Source organism: Dendropsophus ebraccatus, chromosome 14, assembly GCF_027789765.1.
Source record: "Dendropsophus ebraccatus isolate aDenEbr1 chromosome 14, aDenEbr1.pat, whole genome shotgun sequence".
Taxonomy (NCBI): Eukaryota; Metazoa; Chordata; class Amphibia; order Anura; family Hylidae; genus Dendropsophus; species Dendropsophus ebraccatus.
The window spans coordinates 9288934-9312514 of record NC_091467.1 but is presented as its reverse complement, the minus strand read 5'-3'; the positions used below and the strand labels follow the sequence as shown (position 1 = coordinate 9312514).

The 23581-nt window shown below is 44.5% G+C and overlaps 1 protein-coding gene across 4 annotated transcripts in view; it reads right to left on the bottom strand.

The window, feature by feature from the left end:
* Positions 1-23581, bottom strand: part of RPTOR (regulatory associated protein of MTOR complex 1) — a 192068-nt gene that overhangs the window by 143058 nt on the left and 25429 nt on the right. For all 4 annotated transcript variants that reach the window (XM_069953866.1, XM_069953868.1, XM_069953867.1 and 1 more), the window contains exon 2: positions 1044-1146. In XM_069953866.1, the coding sequence (XP_069809967.1) occupies positions 1044-1146 (103 nt within the window). The remainder of the gene's footprint in view (positions 1-1043; positions 1147-23581) is intronic.

Sequence of the window (23581 nt, the reverse complement as noted above, 5' to 3'; positions counted from 1 at the left end):
AAATCAGACGCCTCCGTAGAATCCACAACTTACAGCAATTATGTATTTGGTTCATTAAGGACTAACCCTTCACAAACAACAGTCAGAGACCTGAGATCGCTAGGTTTCATGATTGAGAGCTAAATAAATGTCATAAGGAAGATCACAAGGAGCGTCCAACAACTACTTAAAGGGGTTCAGCCTCAAGGTTTTCCTCTTCAAATGCATCTTAAAATGTCCGTCGTATACAAAACTGTGAGGTCTGAGCATTGTAAATACAGTTTGGAGAAGCACTTAGTTCAGCGCTTCCCTCCCCGACACCCTGTGATCTCAGTCTCACTGAAACAGATAAGCTCCATAGACTTGCATAGCAAGAGTGAGATGGTAGAGAGGCGGTGAGTAAAGCGCTTAGCTGTATGCTTCTCCCTGACCGATTTGAACAAGTTTCTGCAACACTTCAAATGTTTTTTTTTTATGATGACAGGGAGACAAAGCTGCTTTTTTTTCTTGTATGTCCTGCAGGAAGTGGTGTATTCTTTCCAGTCTGACACAGTGCTCTCTGCTGCCACCTCTGTCCATGTCAGGAACTGTCCAGAGCAGCAGCAAATCCCCATAGAAAACCTCTCCTGCTCTGGACAGTTCCTGACATGGACAGAGGTGGCAGCAGAGAGCACTGTGTCAGACTGGAAAGAATAAACCACTTCCTGCAGGACATACAGCAGCTGATAAGTACTGGAAGACTTGACATTTTTTAACAGAAGTAAATTACAAATCTCTGGCACTTGTTGGGACCAGTTGATCTGAAAGAACATTTTTTGGTAAACTTCCCCTTTAAATATTCCATATTCCAAAACAGGGAATTTTATACTTTGGGGACAAGTACTCGCACAAACAATGCCACATTATGCAGTGCTGTATAGTCTGCGCTATAAAAGCGATGGGGCAATATGAGATATTTAGCAGCAATGGTTTATAAGTAGAATAAGTGGGGTCTGTCCTCACCTTCGAGCACAGGTGTAATATGATTACATTGAATGTTTTAGCAATGATTAACTATAACTTACCAATCCAACATTCTAGACGAGCACAAGGGGTCGTCTTCACCACGTCCGGCGGGTCAACCCCAACATTGAGACACAACACAAGGGCCACACTGACCGTTTTCATCTAAATAAAATAAAATAAAAAAAAAAGTCAAAACATAAAAGTCACAACTGTGATCACAGCAAAACTGCTCATAGCGTCCACCACCAGCCTACACCTTACTACAACGGAGCCCGTCCTCTGGTAATGGGGGCTGACAGATGACAGTGTGCGGTTACTGAATTAATGAAGAAATATGTTTAGGCCACGACCGATCAGGAGAACTGGAGGAGAGGCGACCGCGCTGCCATGCGCTCCGCTCCCAGCCCTGTTTCTGAGAGCTGGAAGGCTCTATAGACTTACATTATGTGGCAGAGAGAACATACTGAGCGAGGACTTGATCAGACGTGGGCTGAAGCCTCAGACCCAGACCGAGCAAAAATGTCTCTGTGACATAAGCACAAATCAAACAAAGTCCATCAGAACCCAGAAACACCATCCTAGATAGGTGCAAGTGGTATATGGATGCACGCCAAAAAGCCCACAATCCCACAATGTAAGTGGAGGAAGACTTGAAAAAAGTAAAGTCCAACACAGTCTATAGTGAATCAAACCCAATTCTTTATTTACATAACCCGGTATAGAAACGCAACGTTTCGACCATAAAGGTAGGCTTGACAAAGACCCTTAGGGCCTTATTACACGGGCCCATATTAGTAGTAAGCTTGCTCCTTGTTCCCCGCTCGCTGTCTGTGCTAGTACATGAAAGACATTGAGCGTGGGCGAGACAAAGGGAGCCGAGTAGAGATGAGTGAACCTGGAGCATGCTCAAGTCCATCCGAACCCGAACTTTCGGCATTTGATTAGCGGTGGCTGCTGAAGTTGGATAAAGCCCTAAGGCTATGTGGAAAACAAGGATATAGTCATTGGCTGTATCCATGTTTTCCAGACAACCTTAGAGTTTTATCCAAGTTCAGCAGCCCCCGCTAATCAAATGCAGAACGTTCGGGTTCGGATAGACTCGAACTCGAACCCAGTTCGCTCATCTCTAGAGCTGAGGGAATGACTGTCTGGACGACCCTTAGATCGTCCGGGCACCCCATAGGAGATAGCGGTAGTCTGCTGCCACCGCTCCTATTGCACGAGGCGACGACCAGCAGGCCATCGCTATCGTTATTGGGATTTTAGGTGCTTAAACAAACGATCAGTCAACATTGTGCATGTAGGCTGATCGTAGATTTAAAACATGACCTATAACATGAAATGATTATTGGGCCGGAATGGTACGGCCGATAATCTCTTCATAAACTAGTACCCTTAGGGTCAAAACGCTGCATTTATGTAAAAATTTATATCTATATGTAAAGTATATCAGATAGGCCAACGAGTTGTCAACAAGTCAAGATGGTGATGAGCGGAGATGCCAAACTGCTCGGGTTCAGCAACGTCCTCCACACCCGAGAGCGCTGCATTTGATTCCCCACAGCTGCAGAAGTTGGATGCTGTCCTAGGGAGTCCAGGAAAACATGGATACAGCCAATTTCTTCAGCTGCGGGGAGTCAAATGCCAAGTGTTTGGGGAGCATTATCGAACCCCAACTATTCAGCATTTTGCTACAATTTCTCCAGGTCATCACCAATAAGGCAATGGTTGTTTTACCAAAGGAGAAATTGTCCCAGTGCTTGGTGGCAGAATTGTCAATCTAAAGCCACCTTAAAGGAGAGGTCCAGTGTCGGAAATTTCTTTTATTAAACAGTCAGAGGTGGCTGAACAAGTCACGTCATGTCCCAGGTCATCACTCATACCAGTAAGCGGCCGGGGGACCAGCACTAGAGCCGGAGAGGTAAGTGGCTGTTTTTATGTTCAGCCACCTCCGCCCCGGCTGTTTAAAAAAAAAAAAAAAAAGTCCAACCCGCGACTTCTCTTTTAAGAATGGTAACACTTGCAAAGGCAATGTTCAGGCACTTTATAAGACAATGCATGAGCACATTTTAGGGACTAGCTGAATAGACTTTTGGGCTTTTCTATTTTGATTAATCATCTTTTTGACCTGTTATTTTTCTTTCCCGAGTCGGGATCATAAACACTCGGTTAAGGATAAGTTGTCAGAAATAGGAGAGGGTCGGTAATAAGAGGTCATGCTATGAAGCTGATAGGAAAACGTGAGAGACACAGGTTTTACACAATAAACGTTGAGTGCATGGCACTGCCTGGGAGAAACATGGGAAGAAATACCTTCAACAAATTATGGGAGAGCAGTGGAAGTTACGAGTACATCTGAAGATCAGACATGCTTTAATATAGTCAGCAGGAGTGTGGTCACCCTCCGGGGATGGAGGCACAGCACAACAAGAAGAAAGACTGCACCTCGGTAAACGGCAGCAGCAACAACAGGACAGCACGGGGCCAAAACATTTCTAGAATTCTTCTCAGGGGGCAAAAGATGGATAAAAGCCAACAAAAACCAAAACCTTTAAGAAACGATAGGTCAGCAGAGACATTAGAGGGGCAATGGTTTCCTCCAATGGGGGGGTGGGGGCCCATAAATCCAGCGGCACAAAGGGGCGCACCCTAGAATATCAGCACAGCTGAGAGCAGCGGTTATGAACAGATACCCCAAGAAATGGGCTACGAATCTTGGCCTCCCAGTGTGATTTGCAAAGTTAGATTATAGATCGGCTATTTCTTCATTTTACAGACTGCATGAATTTTTCATGTCATAAAAATAAAAATAATAACTTCACACGTCAACGATGAAAGACTCGAATGTATTGATCAACTGGGGTCTGGGTGTTCAGACCCCCAACAATCACTAATTGTACTGAGCAGAGCTGCCGAACTGTTCAGGTTCAGCGATGTTCTCCAAACCTGAATGCTTTGCATTGGACTCGTGGTGTCTGGCGTATTAATATTCTCCAGATGCCGGGAGTCACTTTGTCTTACTAGTCTGAAAAGGACCTTACAGACAGTCTATGGTGCCGGTGTCCTAGGCAGAGGGGGCAGAGCTTTCCTTCGCTCGTTCTAGAAATTAGAGGGAGTCTTAACAACTACGACAAGTCTTTAAGACGTATCAAGTAATAACTGCTACAAATTCTATCCAGCCACATCGAACAGCCGATATAGTTATCTAGCCTTCGCCATGTCTGGTACCAGGGTCTGCCTTTCTCGCAGGGCCGGTATTATGCCTAAAAACAAGTTGTATCCCGGCGGCAAGGTGGGTTGTCAATGGGGGGGGAGGGCTAAAGAACCTCGCCACCAGAATAAAACTTGTTTTTAGGCACAAAATAATGACCACATGAGAAAGGCAGACCCTGGTACCTGGTGGCGGCTAGATAACGGTATCTGTGGTTTTGGTCGGTACAAATTCACTTTAAAGCATACCTGTCAATAATAAATGTGATGGTAAATACTTTAGTGTCCAAACTGACACAACCATTATCTTTGTTAGCGTTCGATGCACGGACATCTTCATCAGACGAGTTACAGATCTGTCCATCCTTGCACATGGAAAGCCAACGACCATAATGATTTTTTTCTAGCTGGTATCGCACCGAATATACTTTGTCTTTTTGGACGCAAAAGTATTAACCATCACTTGGATTTTGCTGGATAGCATGGTGCGACACCCGTTGCTATATACGGTCAATAATGAAAAACACTGACTTTTCAGAGAGTCATCAAAAGGTTTGATCAGAACACTCCGACCCTGACCGATCGGAAAAAACAGGGAGACGGCCGTGCTGTCGGACGCTCTCGCTCTGAGACTGAGACCTGGACGGTTCCAGAGACTTCTGCCCCTTTCACACGTTCAGTGATTTTTCTGGGCCGCAAAACCTCCCACCATTTTCTCTTCGTGATCCGCAGAAATTTGCATCCGTAATTACATCCGTAAAATGTGAACAGGACTAGCTGGCTTAGCTTTGATCCATTTTTTTTTTTTTTTTTTTTTTTTTTTACAGACATCCCGGATGTAATATCCGTAAAAAAATACGAATCCCATAGACTTCTCTAGGTAATCCGTACCGTAATCACAATCTGCACTAGGACACGTCCTGTTTTTTACAGAATGGATTAAAATTGTAATGGACACTGTGAATAGCCCAATATAAATCAATGTGCGCTAAGTAGAGCCGTGATCACGGTGACGCAAATCCAGACAACTTTACAGGACGTCAGAATCCGGGTCCTATCAGGCTAAGCGATTTTTAATAATTTAACGATGGCAAATGAGATTGCTTATCGTTATGTTACACAGAACGATAAGGCCGTATTACACGTATCGATTAGGGTTTAAAGATTCGCTGTAACAATCGATCACTGGTGAAAACTAGCGATTTTGTAGCTAACGATTGTGAGGTTCTTACATTCACTGATTACAGTTATATATGACTGTTTTTACGTCTTCATATGGTCGCTAATCGTTCCTCAGGACGACCTACACAACATGTTTTATCAGCAAAAGACTTAGGTGAACAGACGTGATGGATTTTAGGGTCAGATCTAAATCAACGACACACAAACGATTTTTCAATCAATGCCTGCAATTACACAGAGCGATCATTTAAATTCAAACGATATAACGATTTTAACACCATAATCGTCCCTGTGTAATAGGGCCCGAATGGCTGATATTGGATGTCCGTCCACATAAGACAGCATGGGAGCTGCATACACAAAACGGCTGAATGTTTGTAATCAAGGTCGGTGACATAAATGTGCATACCCTTTAAATGGGCCATGTTAGATACGGTAGTATCTAAATTAGCATGCGTGTACATAAAATACACATAAAAGTTAGGCTTTTGGGCTATACTCAAATATTGACCTAATAAGCGAAACACAGATAGCGCTTAAGTATTGGCGGTGAAGCTGCCTGTATATGTACATACATATCAGAGAAGTTCAGACTATGTCAACAAGTCACCGAGCCACCCGCTACCAGCCTCCCCCGGGTCTTCATTAGGATTCTAAGCAGGAGGAGGAAAACACTTGTAGCAATTCTGAAGCCATCACAAATGTATAATTTATAAGGAAAACTAGAGCGCACAGCAGATAGGAAGTCCTGGAAGCCCTAAGAGGCGGCTTATAGAAAAATACCAGTAATGGAGGATTTACTGGGAGGAAGGGGCAGAATTCTGGGACGTTACTACGGCAGGTGGGCACAAATCACACTGGCTGTTTCAGGTTCCCGAATTCAATCTCCAGCAGAGAGATTGCAAATCTATGAAAGAGCAACACTGCTCTATAGTAAAAGGGGTTAAAAAAACAATAACCAATATGGGCGCCAGCAAAGAGAACGTATGGGCCTCCTGCATTCTGCTATGGCTTACTGCTATACTGAGAGACAGATATAGAAACAACTTATGGTAAACGACACGTTGTACCAGCCTGACTGTGCAGGACAGGAAACTGCTGACCATCTATGGATTGACCTATCAGAGTGTGACATGTATGTGTCTTGTGACTTGAAAACCCGCCTGTATTGAAAGTTTATATATTTTATGTGAATACACTGCGCATGAGTAGTACCACCCAATATTCTGTCTATAAAAGTTAAACACAAAACAATAAAGGGGGCGCTTCCCAAACTTACATTACTGATTTGTGCTTCATATGTCTGTGTCTGTGATTTTAAGTTGTAAGCAGAACTGCAGCTGCTAACTCTAATTAGGAACCATCCTATTCTGGGGAGTGTCTGGCTTCATAAAGTCAGGCAAAACAAAAGGCAGTCTTATCACTAGGTATGCCCCTTGCACCTGGATATGCCCCTAACAAGGTATGCCCCCTGCAACTGGATATACCCCTAGCCAGGTATGCCCCCCTTCACCCGGATATGCCCCTAGCCAGGAATGCCCCCTTCAAATGGATATGTCTCTAGCAAGGTATGCTCCCTACAGACGGATATGCCCCTAGCCAGGTATGCCCCCACAGCCAAATATGCCTCTTGCAGACAGGTATGCCCCATGGAGCTGGATATGCCCCTAACCAGGAGTGCCCTCTAGCAGCCAGACATGTCTCTATGCAGCCAAATATTTCCCCATGTAGCCAGATACCTAAAGCAGAAAAGACAAGGCTGGTGGGAGGCGCTAGGGGGGAGGGCCAATACAGGCAGGAGGGAGGAGCTAGGGGAGGGCGGGTCCTTACAGGGAGGTGGTTTAAGTCAGGAGAGGTGGTGATTGGCTGAATGACAGCAATCTCCCGGGACCTTACTACGACCGCTGAATGGCTGAACTGCCTTGAGACGTCACATCTGAAACCGCAGCTCAGACCAGGAAGCAGCCGTGGGACGGGAGAACGGGGTGGCGCAATATGGGACCAGGCGCTGGAACCAGGGAGGTAAGTGACCGGCGCCTTCTTTATCCACCCCCTCCCCAGCCAAACAATAAAAATAACCCTGGCCCGCAGTACCACTTTAAATCAAGGTACCAGATTTCTTCGCCTGCCTCTAGATCTTTAGGTCCGGTGACTCTCAGATCAGGATAATCTAATTCGTGCCTGTAGAAATCGATATCCCCTCACACTGAGCAGGCACTTAGAGGGGCACGCTTTACACTAAAGTCTTGGAGCTCTTGTGGGCCCACCTGCTAAGTCACGGGCTGTTACAACCACGCTGCTGCCCAATGAAGGTCTCATTCTCATCTATCATGTGTAGTTCCTCCGAGTGAGACGACCAGCAAGGAAAAGGAAAAGGCAAAGGCAAAGCAACGTCTTCTCCTCACGTCCTGGAGCACTCTCATTATTGGGTCTATTTACATGAAGCCTGAGGAACCCTCTCTCAAATGGTCAAGGTTATTCTGAATAACGTCTCTCCGTGTCATTGGTTACATATCTGTCAATCATTTTATAAAAAAAAAATAAAAAAAAATATAATAATAATAATAATAATAATAATAATAATAATAATAATAATAATAATAATAAATATATATATATATATATATATATATATATATATATATATATTAATATTATGTATAACTCTTGCCCTAGAGAAAAACCTGAAAACAATCTTGGGGACTATGTGTCTCACCTTCCTGCAGTCTACTCTCCGCTGTTAGGCTCAGTCTGTCTCTAGCGACAGACACCAAGACAAAACACAGCAAGTAAGAAAATGTAGTAAACCTGTCTGCCTCCCTTGTGGACCCACACTGTGCCTGAAGGGTAAATCACAGCTTCTATCTCACCTATCACCACCTGAAAAATTTTAGGCAGCTGTCCCTTGTGTAAAATACTTGTGTTCCCACGGCTGCGGGTGCACAGTGCTGCCTCATGAGTAGAATATCTTCTGCAGCAGAAGTTCAGTGCTTAAAGAGTCTAGAATCCTAACCTGAAAGATTCTAATAGGGAAGAGGACACAGAGGCCGCATGTATATATTTTTTCATGATGCTATAGCGTAAACTTTACCTTTTGTTACTATGTAGAGGAGGGCATTTGGTGCACTGGGGCAGTCCTTTAGCCCTCAGAACAGAATGCCGCTGAATATTCAGCCAGTTAGTGATGTCCCTGCAGAGCACTGGCTACATACATATTATAATATTATAAATATAATATTGAAGGCACTCAATTTTGCAATGCACCAACACAGTAGAGGCGTGCGTGGCCTAAATGTCCGGTGAGTAATCAAATTAATTCGATTTAATCACCCTCAACTTCAAAATTGCAAATTTTATAAAAAATAAAATAAAAAAAACAAAACAGTTGCGCTCTGACCTGCAGGGGGTTATCGGTGGACTCCAGCTTGAACACAAAGGCTGAACAGGCCCAGAGAGGCAAACTGCTCCTCCTGCAGGTCAGAGCGCCCCCTGCTGGGCCACACACCCGCATTCAGGAGATCCCCGCCCATCCACAAGAGAGCCAGAAGCAGCGGTAGCCGGGTACTGAGGGACCCTCGGGGAATGAGAGAGCTGGAGCGCCATCACAGAAGAGCGGGTGAGGGCTTGGCACGGTGTCCCTCCTTCCCCCACCACACCAAGTGACTAATACTACCCCTCCCCTCATCTACTCTTACTACTATTGCTACTACTACTCCCACTCCTGATACTATTTAACTTCAGATTTTATTTTTTATTGCCCTATCAATATCAGTACGCTTGCTGTTATGCTGCAGTTTCTTCCCTTACTACTCGCATTGCACTTTGCAAATTAAAAGTGTTGTCCAAGCTTAGAAAAACATGGGCGCTGTGCACCCCCTGGAGAGGAGGAACCTCTGAAGGCTTAGGGTACTATTACACAAAGCAATTTTTCAACAATTAAGGATCGACCTGAAATCGCTCGCCCAATTACACGGAACGATGATTGTTACATATGATTGTTCTTGAGGACGTTTTGTCATCACTATTGCGAACAACAGAATGGTGTCTTATTCTATGCGAACGATCAACGATCATTGGTCGTTTGATCTGTGTCTATTATACTAAACGATTATCTTTCAAATACGATCTAACGATTTTTTGAACGATAATCGTCCCGTGTAATAAAGCCCTTACTCTAATAGATCAATGCTTTTGAAAACACGGGTAGATTTTTGAGAAAAACTGGTTTAAAAAAAGAAAAAAAAAAAAAAGCGTTTCCCTTAGTCCTTGTCTCCAATCTCCCTTCTGAAGACGTTATCAGTTCCTCGGATAAGTTCTGCCCTTTGCTTAGCTGCAGGTAACACCTCTAGGTCATTGCTGTGACGGGACACGTATGCTGGCGGTGTACAGATACCAGCACCACGGCCGCAGAGAGCCGGAGCCGAAGTAACCAAGCACTGACTTGTTTGGCTATAAGTGAAACCGATGGGGGGTTCAGGATCCGACGGGGACTTCATGTTACTCTGACAGAGAATTATAGCAGAATAACTTCATTGCCTGCAAGTCACACAAATACAATTCTTTCCTGGAGTCCTGACACCAGGCAGGAGCACGTGCAGCAGCCGCAGCTGCAATGCAGAGGAACAGATCCATAATATATAAGCAGTTGTGCTGTCTGCTCGCCCCGCGCCTACACTCTGCACAACGGACCAGACGCACTGTGTACCCTACAGACAGGACACCTCTCTACACCACATCATGGGGTTATTTCTATAGGACACAAGGTAGCAATGCATTCTCAAGCAAAAAACCCTCTTGTTGTATGAAAAGGATAAATAGGGGAGTAGCGTCTCCAAGAATATGAATTGTTCACCATTAAAGGGGAACCCCAGATAAAATAGATTGTTTTTAAATCAGCTGGTATGAGAAAGTTATATAAATTTGTAATTTACATCTATTTAAAAATCTCCAATAGTCCAGTACTTATCAGCTGTTGTAAGTGCTGCAGGAAGTGGTGTATTCTCTCCAGTCTGACACAGTGCTCTCTGCTGCCACTTCTGTCCATGTCAGGAACTGAGCAGTAGACAATCCCCATAGAAAACCTCTCCTGTTCTGGAGAGTTCCAAACATGGACAGAGGGGGCAGCAGAGAGCAGTGTGTCAGGCTTCACTTCCTGCAGGACATACAGCAGCTGATAAGTACTGGAAGACAGGAGTTTTTTAAATAGAAGTAATTTATGTATATAACTTTCTAAAACCAGCTGATTTAAAAACAAGTTTTTTTTTTCTATGAAGTTCCCCTTTAAAAGGGTAACTATCAGCAGCTTAGACTAATCTGCCGATAGCCCCCCGACTGTGCATGGGGCGCAGAGGAGGAAGGTATGTATGTCTGTCTCTTACCATGTTCCTCAGGTCCGTTCCTGTGCTGTTAGCAGCATAATCCTTGGTCCGGAGCACCATTAGGGGCATTGCCTCACACCCTGAGCGCTGATCTGGACAGTGCTCCTAACGGTGCTCCGGACCAAGGATTACACAGCACAGGAACGGCGCCCAGGAGGAAGGTAAGAAACATACCATCCTTCTCTGCACCCTGTGCACAATAGGGACATAACAGCAGGTTAGATTCATCTTCCCCTTTAAGAAATGTTTGAAGATGTTTTCCTTCTGTTCACCTCTACAGACGACAAGACGCTTAGCAGGATTTTCTGCCATCCCTCCCTGTGAGCTGTGAGTATACACACGGCCATTGTCCTAAACCACAGCTTGCCTGGTATCCTCAATAACCCCATGGCCCATTTGCTGGGTGATAAATAAAAGCCACACATCTCTGCCCAGGAAAACTAGCTCCCCCCTAATAGGAACAGGGAAGGTGCAAAGCTCTGCAGTAAACCTTTGCCTTCCATGACACAGCTGTCAACCACGCAGGGCTTGTAAATCAGTTTCACGCCTCTGGTTCAATATATCAATTTGGTGCCTGAGGCAGCTGGTCTATGCTTTGCATGCCGGAGGACAAGGAACATTTAGGTGGAAGCAGAACAGACGCCCCATTAATCGAAAGTTGTTTTCGCAAGTGTAATTTACTGTGGAAACTGCAAATTAAGTTAGCACAATTAAATAGCGGAGTGGATAGGAAGACTGCTCGATATAGCTGCAACCCGGCCATAAAACACGCTGATAGCCATTATGTATCACATACCGCATGCAAACAGATATACACCGAGAGAGGGAGGAAGCTATCAGGTATGAGGTATCTAGTACAGGGTCTGTCCGACACTCTTATCCCCTAAGAGGCCAACACGGACACATGGCACTAATTCTACAAAGTGGGCAGGGATACCAGGGATACCAACGCCATGTCTAGATTATGATCCCAGGGATACCAACGCCATGTCTAGATTATGATCCCAGGGATACCAACGCCATGTCTAGATGATGACCCCAGGGATACCAACGCCACATCTAGATGATGACACCAGGGATACCAACGCCATGTCTAGATGATGACCCCAGGGATACCAACGCCATGTCTAGATGATGACCCCAGGGATACCAACGCCATGTCTAGATGATGACCCCAGGGATACCAACGCCATGTCTAGATGATGACCCCAGGGATACCAACGCCATGTCTAGATGATGATCCCAGGGATACCAACGCCATGTCTAGATGATGATCCCAGGGATACCAACGCCATGTCTAGATGATGATCCCAGGGATACCAACGCCATGTCTAGATGATGACGCCAGGGATACCAACGCCATGTCTAGATGATGACGCCAGGGATACCAACGCCATGTCTAGATGATGACGCCAGGGACACCAACGCCATGTCTAGATGATGACGCCAGGGATACCAACGCCATGTCTAGATGATGACGCCAGGGATACCAACGCCATGTCTAGATGATAACCCCAGGGATACCAACGCCATGTCTAGATGATGACCCCAGGGATACCAACGCCATGTCTAGATGATGACCCCAGGGATACCAACGCCATGTCTAGATGATGACACCAGGGATACCAACGCCATGTCTAGAAGATGAATGGGTCAGTGCAACTGTGGACAGACAGATCTATGGATCCATAGTGAATGTGTAAAAGGGTCCATTCAAGTTAGTGGGTACTTTACTGTCCTCAATTACAGACCCGTAATTGTGGACTGAATAACACTTTACCGCTGGGGGTTGCTGGGGACTCCTTTCTTGCACAACAATCTATAGTTTCACTGGCAACATATTGGTGTAAATGGAAGTTTATTGTATGTATGATATATATATATATATATAAATATAAAAATCTGCAAACTTAGAGGGGTTGTCCAGCAAAAAAAAATTGTCTTTCAAATCAACTGGTGTCAAAAAGTTATATAGATTTGTAATTCACTTCTATGTCCCTTCCCTTTGTTCTTGGCACCATTCCCGTGCAGTTTAATCCTCAATCCGGAGCACGGTTAGGAGCACTGTTCCTTCCCCCAGAGCGCTGATCTGGCTCGCCTGTTCCATTGATTATCATTAGAAGGAACGGGCCGAATTGTGTTCTGGGGTCAGGGCAGTGCTCCTAATGGTACTTCGGACTGAGGATCAAACAGCTAACAGCATGGGAACAGTGCAGAGGATAAAAAAAAAAAAAAAAACATACCTTCCTCCTCGGTGCCCCATGTGCAATAGGGAGCTATCAGTAGGTTAGATTTGTTTAACCTGCTGATAGTTCCCCTTTAAATGTGGCAATTGCTATACATCATTGCGTATGCTGCCTATCACTATACCCAGCTCCTGCCAGATTTATGTGCTCACACTGAAGCAGCGGCGCACGCATTATGTCAGGAACGTAAATAGCCGTATGGCTGATGTGAAGGGTTTCTGACCAGTTTGGGTCGGGGTGTTCACACCCCCACCAGCAGATGGCGGCAGAGGAAGCATGCTGTCCCTGTCTCGCTGCAGAAGATGGATGTGTATGGAGCTTACCTCCTGCGGACTGTCAGGCAGAGCAGCGCTCTTAGGCCACATGTAAACACAAGGTTCAACAAAGAGGCCAAGAAGTTTCTTCCTTTGCCCTGTTTATCTCTCCCTTGCACTTGGTAATCTAACCCTGTCTGCAGCCGATCCCGCCCGGACGTTACCTATACAGAATAGCAATCATTCCGTGTTTAACTCTCTGCTTCCATAAAGCCTCTGGCTTCCGATATTCCCAGATCCTTCAGGTTTTAAAATCCTAAGAGCGTAACCTCATTACATTTTATTTCGGTTTAAGTCGACGGCGGAGCATTTCCCCGCACATCGCTCTGCAGAATGGGATGCCAATCGCAGATCAGCTCTGGAAATTGGATTTCTGAGTATATAATATTTCCGTCATTATTGAAGAATACTATACAGGCTCTTCACTGTAAATGAGCCGGCTAAGGATAGTTACATAGTCATAATGCAGAATACAGCATGAAATGATGGATACCACACTGACTAACATGTTCTTCTATGGAGAAGAGGGACGCTTTCTCTATGTACCTGGATATACTGGGTGCTTGGTCTTCAACAAGCAAAGTAAGGGGGGGGGGGGGGTCATGGAGGTTTTTATACACATTAAGATACAGGATTTTTTAGTGCTGTCTCCTCTCCATGGTGCACAGCTATTTCCCATTCCCTCCATTTCAGGGTGCAGGATAAGAGCTTGGTTGTCTGTCAGTAATACACACTTAGGGCTTCATTTACCTTACTGCTCTGGCCAATCAGAGCGCAGCACCTACGGCTCTCTGCTTTGCTATGACTGGTGGAAGAGAACCCAAAAGGCAGACACTGCAGGGGCCCATGACTACGCAGTACAGTACTATAGATGGCATGTGGAGGGAGAATGGGTTACTGATGCACTGGCTTTTCAAGGTGTTCAGCCAACAGAAAGGAAAGAAACAGCAGCAGCATGGCCAAGAAGGGGTTACACTAAGCCACAGGTGTCAAATTCATGGCCCTCCTGCCGTTGCAGAACTACAATTCCTATTATGCCTGGACAGCCGAAGCTAAAGCATGATGGGAGATGTAGCTGAAGGTCACAAGTTTGACACCCCGGGACTGCTGACAAGTAATGAACTGCTGACAAGCTTAAAGGGGTTGTCCAGCGAAAATCTTTTTCTTTTAAATCAACTGATATCAGAAAGTTATATAGATTTGTAATTTACTTCTATTAAAAAATATCCAGTCTTCCCATACTTATCAGCTGCTGTATGTCCTGCAGGAAATGTTTTATTTTCAGTCCGACACAGTGCTTCCTGCTGACATCTCTGTCTTGGTTCTCTATGAATCCCCATAGAAAACCTCTCCTGCTCTGGACAGTTCTCGTCTCGGCCAGAGATGTCAGCAGAGAGCACTGTGTCGGACTGAAAATAAGACAACATTTCCTGCATGACATACAGCAGCTGATAAGTATGGGAAGACTGGATATTTTTTAATAAAAAGTAAATTACAAATCTATATAACTTTCTCATATCAGTTGATTTGAAAGAAAAAGATTTTCGCTGGATAACCCCTTTAAGGAAGGGAGAAGGAGTTACAAGAGACAGCTGGCCAGAGTTTTATAGGTACTGAGAGAGAGGGAAGCCATGATTTTCCTTTCAGGAACAGTGTGGATTGCCCGAGGCACTGATACACTCAATACCCAGCCAAGACTTTCTCAGTCCTGCTCTCTCTCCTACAGATAGCACATGCTAAGCGTCACCCAAAGTTTTTGTGTTTTGTCCCGATCTAGCTGTTACTAGGGACAGATTTAGCCTAACAACTGGAGGTGGACAGAAAATTAAAGGGAAGAAAGTTCTTAGAGCTACTTTTCTTGGATAAAGAGTAGAGATAAGCCATAGGTTGTATCTATGTTTTCCTGGCAGTCCTCAGGCTGCATCCACCTTCTCCAGGCAGAGGGATTCAAATGCAGATGGTTCAGGTTCGTGCAAACCCTGACTTTCAGTAAGTTCGCTCATCTCTATCTCATCGAGCCATTTTTAGGGACATTTAGTGGCTTACAAATATGTTAGGAATGGTAGACTATATAGGTACTGGTGTAGCCAATGACATGGAAGGAACCTGTTTGGAAGGACAGCGACCACTTAAGATTTGATGACAATTGTATTGATGTCTCAGCACGGAATCATCAATACCAATGAACACTAATAAAGCAAAGGTCTGTAAGACTAAATGGTGACGACCACACACTAAGCAAGCTGACTCGCAGAAAACTGATCTGTCAATCCATTATCAGAGAGATTTATTACAGGTAATGGGGACGTGTCACTGCTGCTAATAAATCCTGATAATTGATAATCGAGCCATCGTCTCTGGATAAAATAAAATGGATATCTGTAAGTTACCACTCTCTGCAATCTGCAATGCCATGAGAATAGATTTAAAATAAAAAAATAAAGATTTTTACGAGGTTTACTTGATGAAGAAGCGGGTTAGTAGTAAGTATTACAGTCAGGCATCAGTAACTTCTAAGACGTCCTCTAGTCTAAACATCAGGCTGTAAGGAGCTCCATTACTGCCAAGAATGTCAACCTCTACAAATATCTGTAGATCCAAGGAACTGAGCAATGCAATTAGGTTAAAGGGGTCCTCGGCTTTCAAATCAACTGGTGTCAGAAAGTTATATAGATTTATAAGTTACTTTTATTTAAAAATCTCCAGTCCTACAGTACTTATCAGCTGCTGCATGTCCTGCAGGAAGTAGTGTCTCTCTCCAGTCTGACAAAAAGCCCTCTAAGGTTTTCTATGAGGATTTGCTGCTGCTCTGGACAGTTCCCGACATGGACAGAGGTGGCAGCAGAGAGCACTGTGTTGGAATGGAACGAATACACCACTCCCTGTAGGACATACAGCAGCTGATAAGTACTGGAAGACTGGACCTTTTAATAGAAGTAAATTACAAATCTCTGGCACCAGTTTATTTGAAAGAGAAATAAACATTTTGTTGGACTACCCCTTTAAGACAAGCACATTGGATGCTACCACGTAGGCGTAGTATACCCCGTCCTACCAGCAGGGAAATTTCATCTCTATTAAATACATATGTTGGTCTCATGGGGAATCTGTGGACAGAAATGTTATTATGGGCAGGTAATTCCATCCATTATCAAGTAATCAATTCCTAGTGAGAGAGAGGAAGCCGACCATCAATAGCTGCTGTTTTTTTAAGCAATGAATCACAATCAACCATAATCGATAATCACGGCAGCTATTGATCTCCTGCTGATTAGGTACGAGGCCTGCGGGGTCTCAGATCACACACACACCCGGCTCTTCTGGGGCTCTGTGTATGGAGGGGAAGCATCTGCGCTCCTCCAGCTATTCCTGTAAGCGGCAGCTGTCACAGGCAGAAAGCTCAGCTCCAGGAACCTAATTGGACATCTTCTCACTTCTTCCTTTAATGTGGCAGACATCAGTAGCATGCCTTCCTCTGCCAAGGAGATGTGAATAAGAAACGCTGAAAAGAGAAGGGTCTGATGATATTTTTTACCTTATACCGATTTAATTGCTGTTACAAGAGAGGGATATGACATATAAAGAGCCATCGCTGAGAAACATCAGCAGGGGGGGGGGTGATCACAAGCAGTTGTGCAGTATATGCGCTTTATATTGTTTTCTATGTTTAAATCAATGCTTTACATATGGCCACTAGGTGTCTCCCTTCCTGTCACACTGTGCTCCATGCTCCCTCCCTGCTGATATTTGGTCTCTGTTCACAAAAAGAGACCAAACACAGGAAGTCCCCGTCCGGTGTCCTCTGCTAATAGACATCGCTTGGTATTGATTGACAGCCATTCCCGGGTGAAACGAGTCTTCACTGCGCATGTGTACAGCTGCTGTATTCAGTAACAAAGAATCCTGCGGGTGTTCACATTGTACAGTCGGCTCTCCTGTCACACAGCACCAAAACCTCTGTAACCACACAGTGACATTATACTGACTGACTTGTTACATAACACAGAGCATTGTCTCCTGGTAAGCTGCAGAGCTGATAATAGAATTAGTAATAGGTAATAATATAATTGTCCTCAGCTTATATACAACCTGCATGATGGACAGGGGTCTTTCCTTGTGTGAGCGACAAAGGACGGGGACTTCCTGTGTTTGGTCTCTTCTGTTTGAACAGAGAAAAGACCAAATATCAGCACAAAGGGGGCATGGAGCGCTGGAAGGGAGACACCTAGTGGCCAGATGTATAATTTTGATTTAAACAGAGAAAACAGAGAAAAAATTAAATAATGTAAGCATATTGTAAAACTGCTTGTGATCACAACTCATGCAACAAATTTTGTGCTTTAAATGGGGCCTGTCGTTACCAATAAATGATCAGAAATCAGCAGGAGAGTGATAGGAGTACATTTTTGCAATTTACTCAATTTATCTTTTTGTATATAAAATACAACGGTATACATTGGCCACTAGGTGTCTCACTTACTAAAAGTTGCAGTCCAGGCTCCGTCACTTAGGCCATTTGGTCTTCAGCAACAGCAGAAGAGATCAAATGCAGGAAGTGCTGTCAGGTTTCCCTCTGCTCCGCACCGACTGAAATGATAGGTATCCTTTAACTACATATTCGCTGTTTTTGGGGGGGTTTTTTTGCTCAACCGTTGGACCAAAAATACAACACTCAAACGCTAAGACTATTACCGATCCCTGAAAGGAACAGGCCACATTATTTAGGCGAGCGCTGAACTGATTAGTCTCCGATTGTCATTGCTCGGCTCTGCATGTGGTGTACAGACTGACAGAAAGCACAAAGAAACTTAGTTCCATTCCTACCAATGCCATATAGGTCATTCACAGATAGGAAGTAGTATCTGCATGAGAAATAGCGGTGTGATATACGGCACCTGAGAAGACGGCACAGGAACAGGTTAATTCTCAGCCATTATAACAGTGCCGGGAAGATCTCAGCATTTCCACATAATCACTTTTTAATTAAAAGGCTGAACATTCAACTCCAACAATTCATGGAGGGAAAAAAAGAAGAAGCGGCGGCAGCTTACAAACTGTGAATCATCCAAGAAAGAAAAGAAAACCTGGGATCACAGTGTGGAGAGTGTGAGAAGTGGAGTCACTGCTCCAACCACTACCTCCCAGCAAAAAAAAAAAAAAAAAAAAACCACACCTCCCAGCAAAAAAGAACACCACCTCCCAGCAAAAAACCACCACATCCCAGCAAAAAGCAGAAATTGTCAGAGGCATCATGGGAGAAAGGTCACTGCGGAGAGTGTGGGAAGTGGAGTCACTGCTCCAACCACTACCTTCCAGCAATACCACACCTACGAGCAAAAAACCCTCACCACCAAGCAAAAAACCACCATATCCCAGCAAATCCCATGTCAGAATGGAGGGCACATGTATGATATTACAAGACAGGAACTGTGCTGCAAGATCAGATTCCCCTTTATCCCCCCCATATGCCACTATATAGAGACTCTGGGGCCAGACTGTACATTAATGTTAGGTGCCACAACAAAGCTGTGGCCATGGATCATTACTCCCGATCCCTCCTCGATAGAATACATTGAGGTATTCGCATATCAGAAATCAGAAGACAGATAGAAGGTTCATATGACTGCATAGAATTTATTTGTAGTCTGTTACCATGGAGACCCACAGCTCTGCACAGCAGTTACAGACAGAGAATCTTAGATGAAGACTTGTTGCAAAGTATTTTTTTTCCCTTCATTATTGAAGGATTGGAGGAGTAAAAATAAGTGGGCACTAAAGTTGTCAGAGATAGGGAACGTCCAGCCCTCCAGCTGTTGCATAACTACAATTCCCAACATGCCTGGATAGCAGAAGCTTTAGCTTCGTCTGTCCGGACATTATGGGAATTGTAGTTTTGCAACAGCTGGAGGGCTGGAGGTTCCCTATCCCTGGTCTAAGTTATATAAAGAAGGAAAAAAGACATTTTATTAGGAAGAAAATTTAATAAAAATACACTTTAAAAAATTAGGATAAAAACAGCATCAGAGCCAGCATACTTTATTAACCATTAGATTATGACTAGTGTTGAGCGGATCTGTCAAACGTTTGGGGTTCGACAACGTTCTGTGAACCCGAACGCTCAGCATTTGATTCCCTGTGACTGCAGAGATTGGATGCCACCCTAGGGGATTAAAAACATTCATACGGCCTATGTCTGTATCCATGTTTTTCAGGACTCCATACAATTCCAGGCACAGTGAATCAAAGCCACACTGAAGTCTGAGAAATACGGATTCCTTTAAGACGTTATGAAATCGTGCTCATTTTATATTCTGCTCACCTCTGTGCTTACTTGACAACTAAATATTTAGCAGATGCTGCAATTTGCGGGGACGGAAAAGAACACAACAGCGTTAATAATGGGGCGTCTGGGAGGTAACGTCAGCCGGGATTTTCTGACTATCAGCATTCACTCTTCTTTAATTGGTGTCACTCCGCACCCCATCACTAAATTCTGATCTATAGGAGATTTCTGGGATATAATATTGATAGCTGTGTCACACCTATATAACAATTACCAGGCACATCTCTATGCCTGATACTGCAGCGCCATCCCATTAGTACCAGGCTTCACCACTAGCAAACACATGGCGCTGTGCCTGGTTAACAATAAAAGGGAGGTGGCCATCATGTTTAGCTGATCTGCTGATCAAACCCCCCACAACCATAGTGATGGAATATCCCAAAAAGAGGGAATCCCCCACCCCTCCCAATCCACCATCCTAATGTATATGAACTGTGCCCTGAATCACCTGCTCTGGATTTAAACATTCTACTCATCTGAGGTGGAGGACACCTAATCTGCTTCTGTGGGCGGGTTAGCTACATAACACACCTGCTATGATGACTACGTTGGAGAGATCACATGACCTCTGTACAGGGTGGATTTGTTTTAAATCAAACTGATTTAAATCACGATTTAAATCACTAGTCCGGAAGGCTTGATTTAAATCAGTGATTTAAATCAAAGTTTCTACCTAAACTAGTTCTTGCTACTTTAACATGCAAGTAGATGAAGATTTTTAGAATCACTTTTTATATTACTTTTTTCTCCCCAGTTTAATGGGTTAATCATTCATATTTGGACACCACTGTTCTGTTGTACTTAGGAAGGAGAAAAATAATCCTGAACTTAATAACAATTTAAATGGATTTATTCAACTGAAACAATAACAACATTACAGCATACGTTATTTGCTTAAACAAACATCCATGTTAACTAATTTGGCTAAACAAAAAAAAAAAAAAAAAAAAAATAGTCCAAACAATCAGAAACATATTGTCTAACTTCTTGGACTTGGTACTGAAGGGGATGATTCTGTATTCATAGGTTTGTAGAACAATAGGATTAAGGTCTTTTTCTCAACTCTGTTCATGTTGTAACATTTGAGAACATATACAGCCTTTATTCTACTGAGTTAAACAACTCAGCTTTATCTCATGATGGAAGAACCTTTGGATGGTAAAATATTTTCCTCAAAAAGCAGTTTATTGAAAAAAATCCGATTTAAATCAAAAAAATCCGATTTAAATCAAAAAAATCCGATTTTTTTGATTTTTTTAAAAAAATCATTGATTTTTATCCACCCTGCCTCTGTATCAGGAATAAATGGGGCGTGTGATATGCTGGGAAATGAAGTTTTCCCATGTAGCGCCGTAATGGAAGTCTAAGATCAATCCGAAAACAAAAGGACACAGGGTGGAACTGCGGGAGAGGTGTCAGGGTGACTTTTTTTTTTTTTTTTTAGAGAATCATCGGAGTATCCCTTTAAGTCAGTAACCACAATGAGATATAGGTCTGCACTGTCGCTGTATTTACCAATTGTTTTGTACCTTCGATGTCCTGGAGCGAAAACAAATATATTTCTTAAAAAACAACTCCGGGCAGGATGACGTTTTGTTAAAGTGCCGGGGAGGGAGAGGCTGAAAGAAATAACGTGCTCTCACCTCTCCGGCTCCAGTGCTGATTCCGCACACCGCAGCTCCAGTCCTGGTTAGAAAGGGGTCTGGGACCTGATCGGGGCGGCTCAGCCAGTTAGCAGCCCAGGCGGGTACCCATTACAGCCACTGACTGGCTGAGGAAGTGGAAGAATCAGAAAGTGGCCAGGGAGCGGAGCGGCGGTACACAGCATCAGCGCTGGAGCCAGGGAGGTGGAAGTACGTTATTTCTTTCAGCCTCCCGGGCACTTATACAAAAGAAAAAACGCCCTACCTGGAGTTCTCCTTAAAAGAAATGTAGACTTTGTGGTTATTACTTCAGGACATAAAAAAAAAAATAAATCACCCTGCCTAGAGTTGCCCTTTAAATAATCTTTAGGCATAACACCGAGCACCCCTGCCAATTCTGTATACCCACCCTTTCCCTTTATCCACACAGACCAGGCAGTAAGGGCTCTATTACATGGAAAGATAATCGGCCCTATCCGGCCGATTATCGTTCTGTGTAATAAACACACCGATCAGCTGATGACAACGATCATCGGCTGATCGCTGATATAGGTTTGGACCTATAATTGTTGAGCGCCGACCGCTCGTCGCTACGTGTAATAGCGGTGCGATTTTCAAACTGTATACATTACCTATCCAGGCTGCAGGGCTCCTCTCCTCTTGTGCTTTGCTTCTCCCCGGGTCCCGTGCACTCCAGCTTCAGAGCAGCCTGTCTCAGCTTACAGGCCGCTCAGCCAATCACTGGCCGGGACCGCCGCTCTAAAGATGGAGCGCACGGGACCCAGGGAGAAGCAGAGTGCAAAAGGAGCCCTGCAGCATGGATAGGTAATGTATAGCGTTTAAGCAAGAGCTGCAAGTACATCGTTAATGATGTCCATGCAGCCCTTGGTAAGCGATTATCGGGCCGTGTAATAGGCCCAGTAAACGAGCGCCAATCTAGCAGATCTGCGCTCGTTTACAGTTATTCTCAGGCCTCCATCGGCCCGTGTAATAGGACCTTAAAGGGGACCTGTCACCTGGGATTCCAACGCTGAGCCCACCCGACCCCCAGTGTAGCCCCAGATACTTACCCTTTGCTGCAAGTCCCGCTCCTGGACCCAGTCCCCGGACAGAGATATCGGCGCAGGAAGGTGAGCGCGCACTGTTTGCAAATTACATGAGATGAGTCCTATGACCATAGAGAATGACTGGAGCCGTCATTCTCAATGGGCGTCAGACTCATCTATAGAGCGCGCGCTCACGGCTGCCGACAGTGATATCTCTGTCCCAGTACCGGATGCAGGAGCGGGACTTGCCGGAAAGGGTAGTATCCGGGGCTGCACCGGAGGGTCGGGCGGGCTCAGCGTCAGAATGCCGGGTAACAGGTTCCCTTTAAGGGAGGCTCGCTCATGGCCGGTTATTAGCAGGACCTCTATAAAGGGGCATAGATTTGACAGACTATCATAGCGGATAAGACAATTCTACCATCTGGGAGTGGATCCTAAGCTCGTGCTAAGCTGCATTACGCCCATTTTTGAGTTTCATGACCTTTTTAATTCACCTGAAATCCTTAAAACGTGATCTGTGGGTACTTAGCCAAAGGGGTTTAGACGCTCTTAGTTGCATTGTGACTGGGAGAACTTATTACGGCAATGAATGGAATAATGAGATAACAGCTAAATACAATGTACTACAAATGGATTAAGATTAGCTGGAAAGCAGCGAGGAGTCACATCTGAGGGTCATCCATCCACCTTCGCTTTGAGATCTCATCTAAATTAAGACGTGCCGACCTCGGGCTCGGCTGAAGGTACCTCTCTCCATTTCCCTTACGTGACCTTTCTTAGCAATTTAACTTGGCGGACCCTTTAAAGGTGCTGACCAGCACTGAAGCAGATAAGCGAGGTCTATTTTCTGCCGGGCTTTGCTTGCCTAGCAGATAAAAATTTCATGTTTCCTTCCGGTTAGTTTCATTCAAACATCTTACAAAACCACAAAAGCTCATTAATGTTTAATGCTAAAATCTTCTGACATAATGATGCATGAAACTATTTTATGTTTTCTTCACAGAGTCTGCCCGCTCACCACAGGGCATCCCAGCAACAGGAAAACTGCTTCCCGCCGGCGAGGACCCCAGCAACAACCAGTCCCCAAGAACAAGGAGGCGCTCAACCAAAAGAAACAACCCAGAGCCATAGACTGTCACGGTGACCTTCAGCCCGGGGGATCGTTCCTAATAACGCGACGGGCCTTGCTTGTTCACCAGACGGGTCTTACAACCAGAAGTTCACAGTCAGCTATT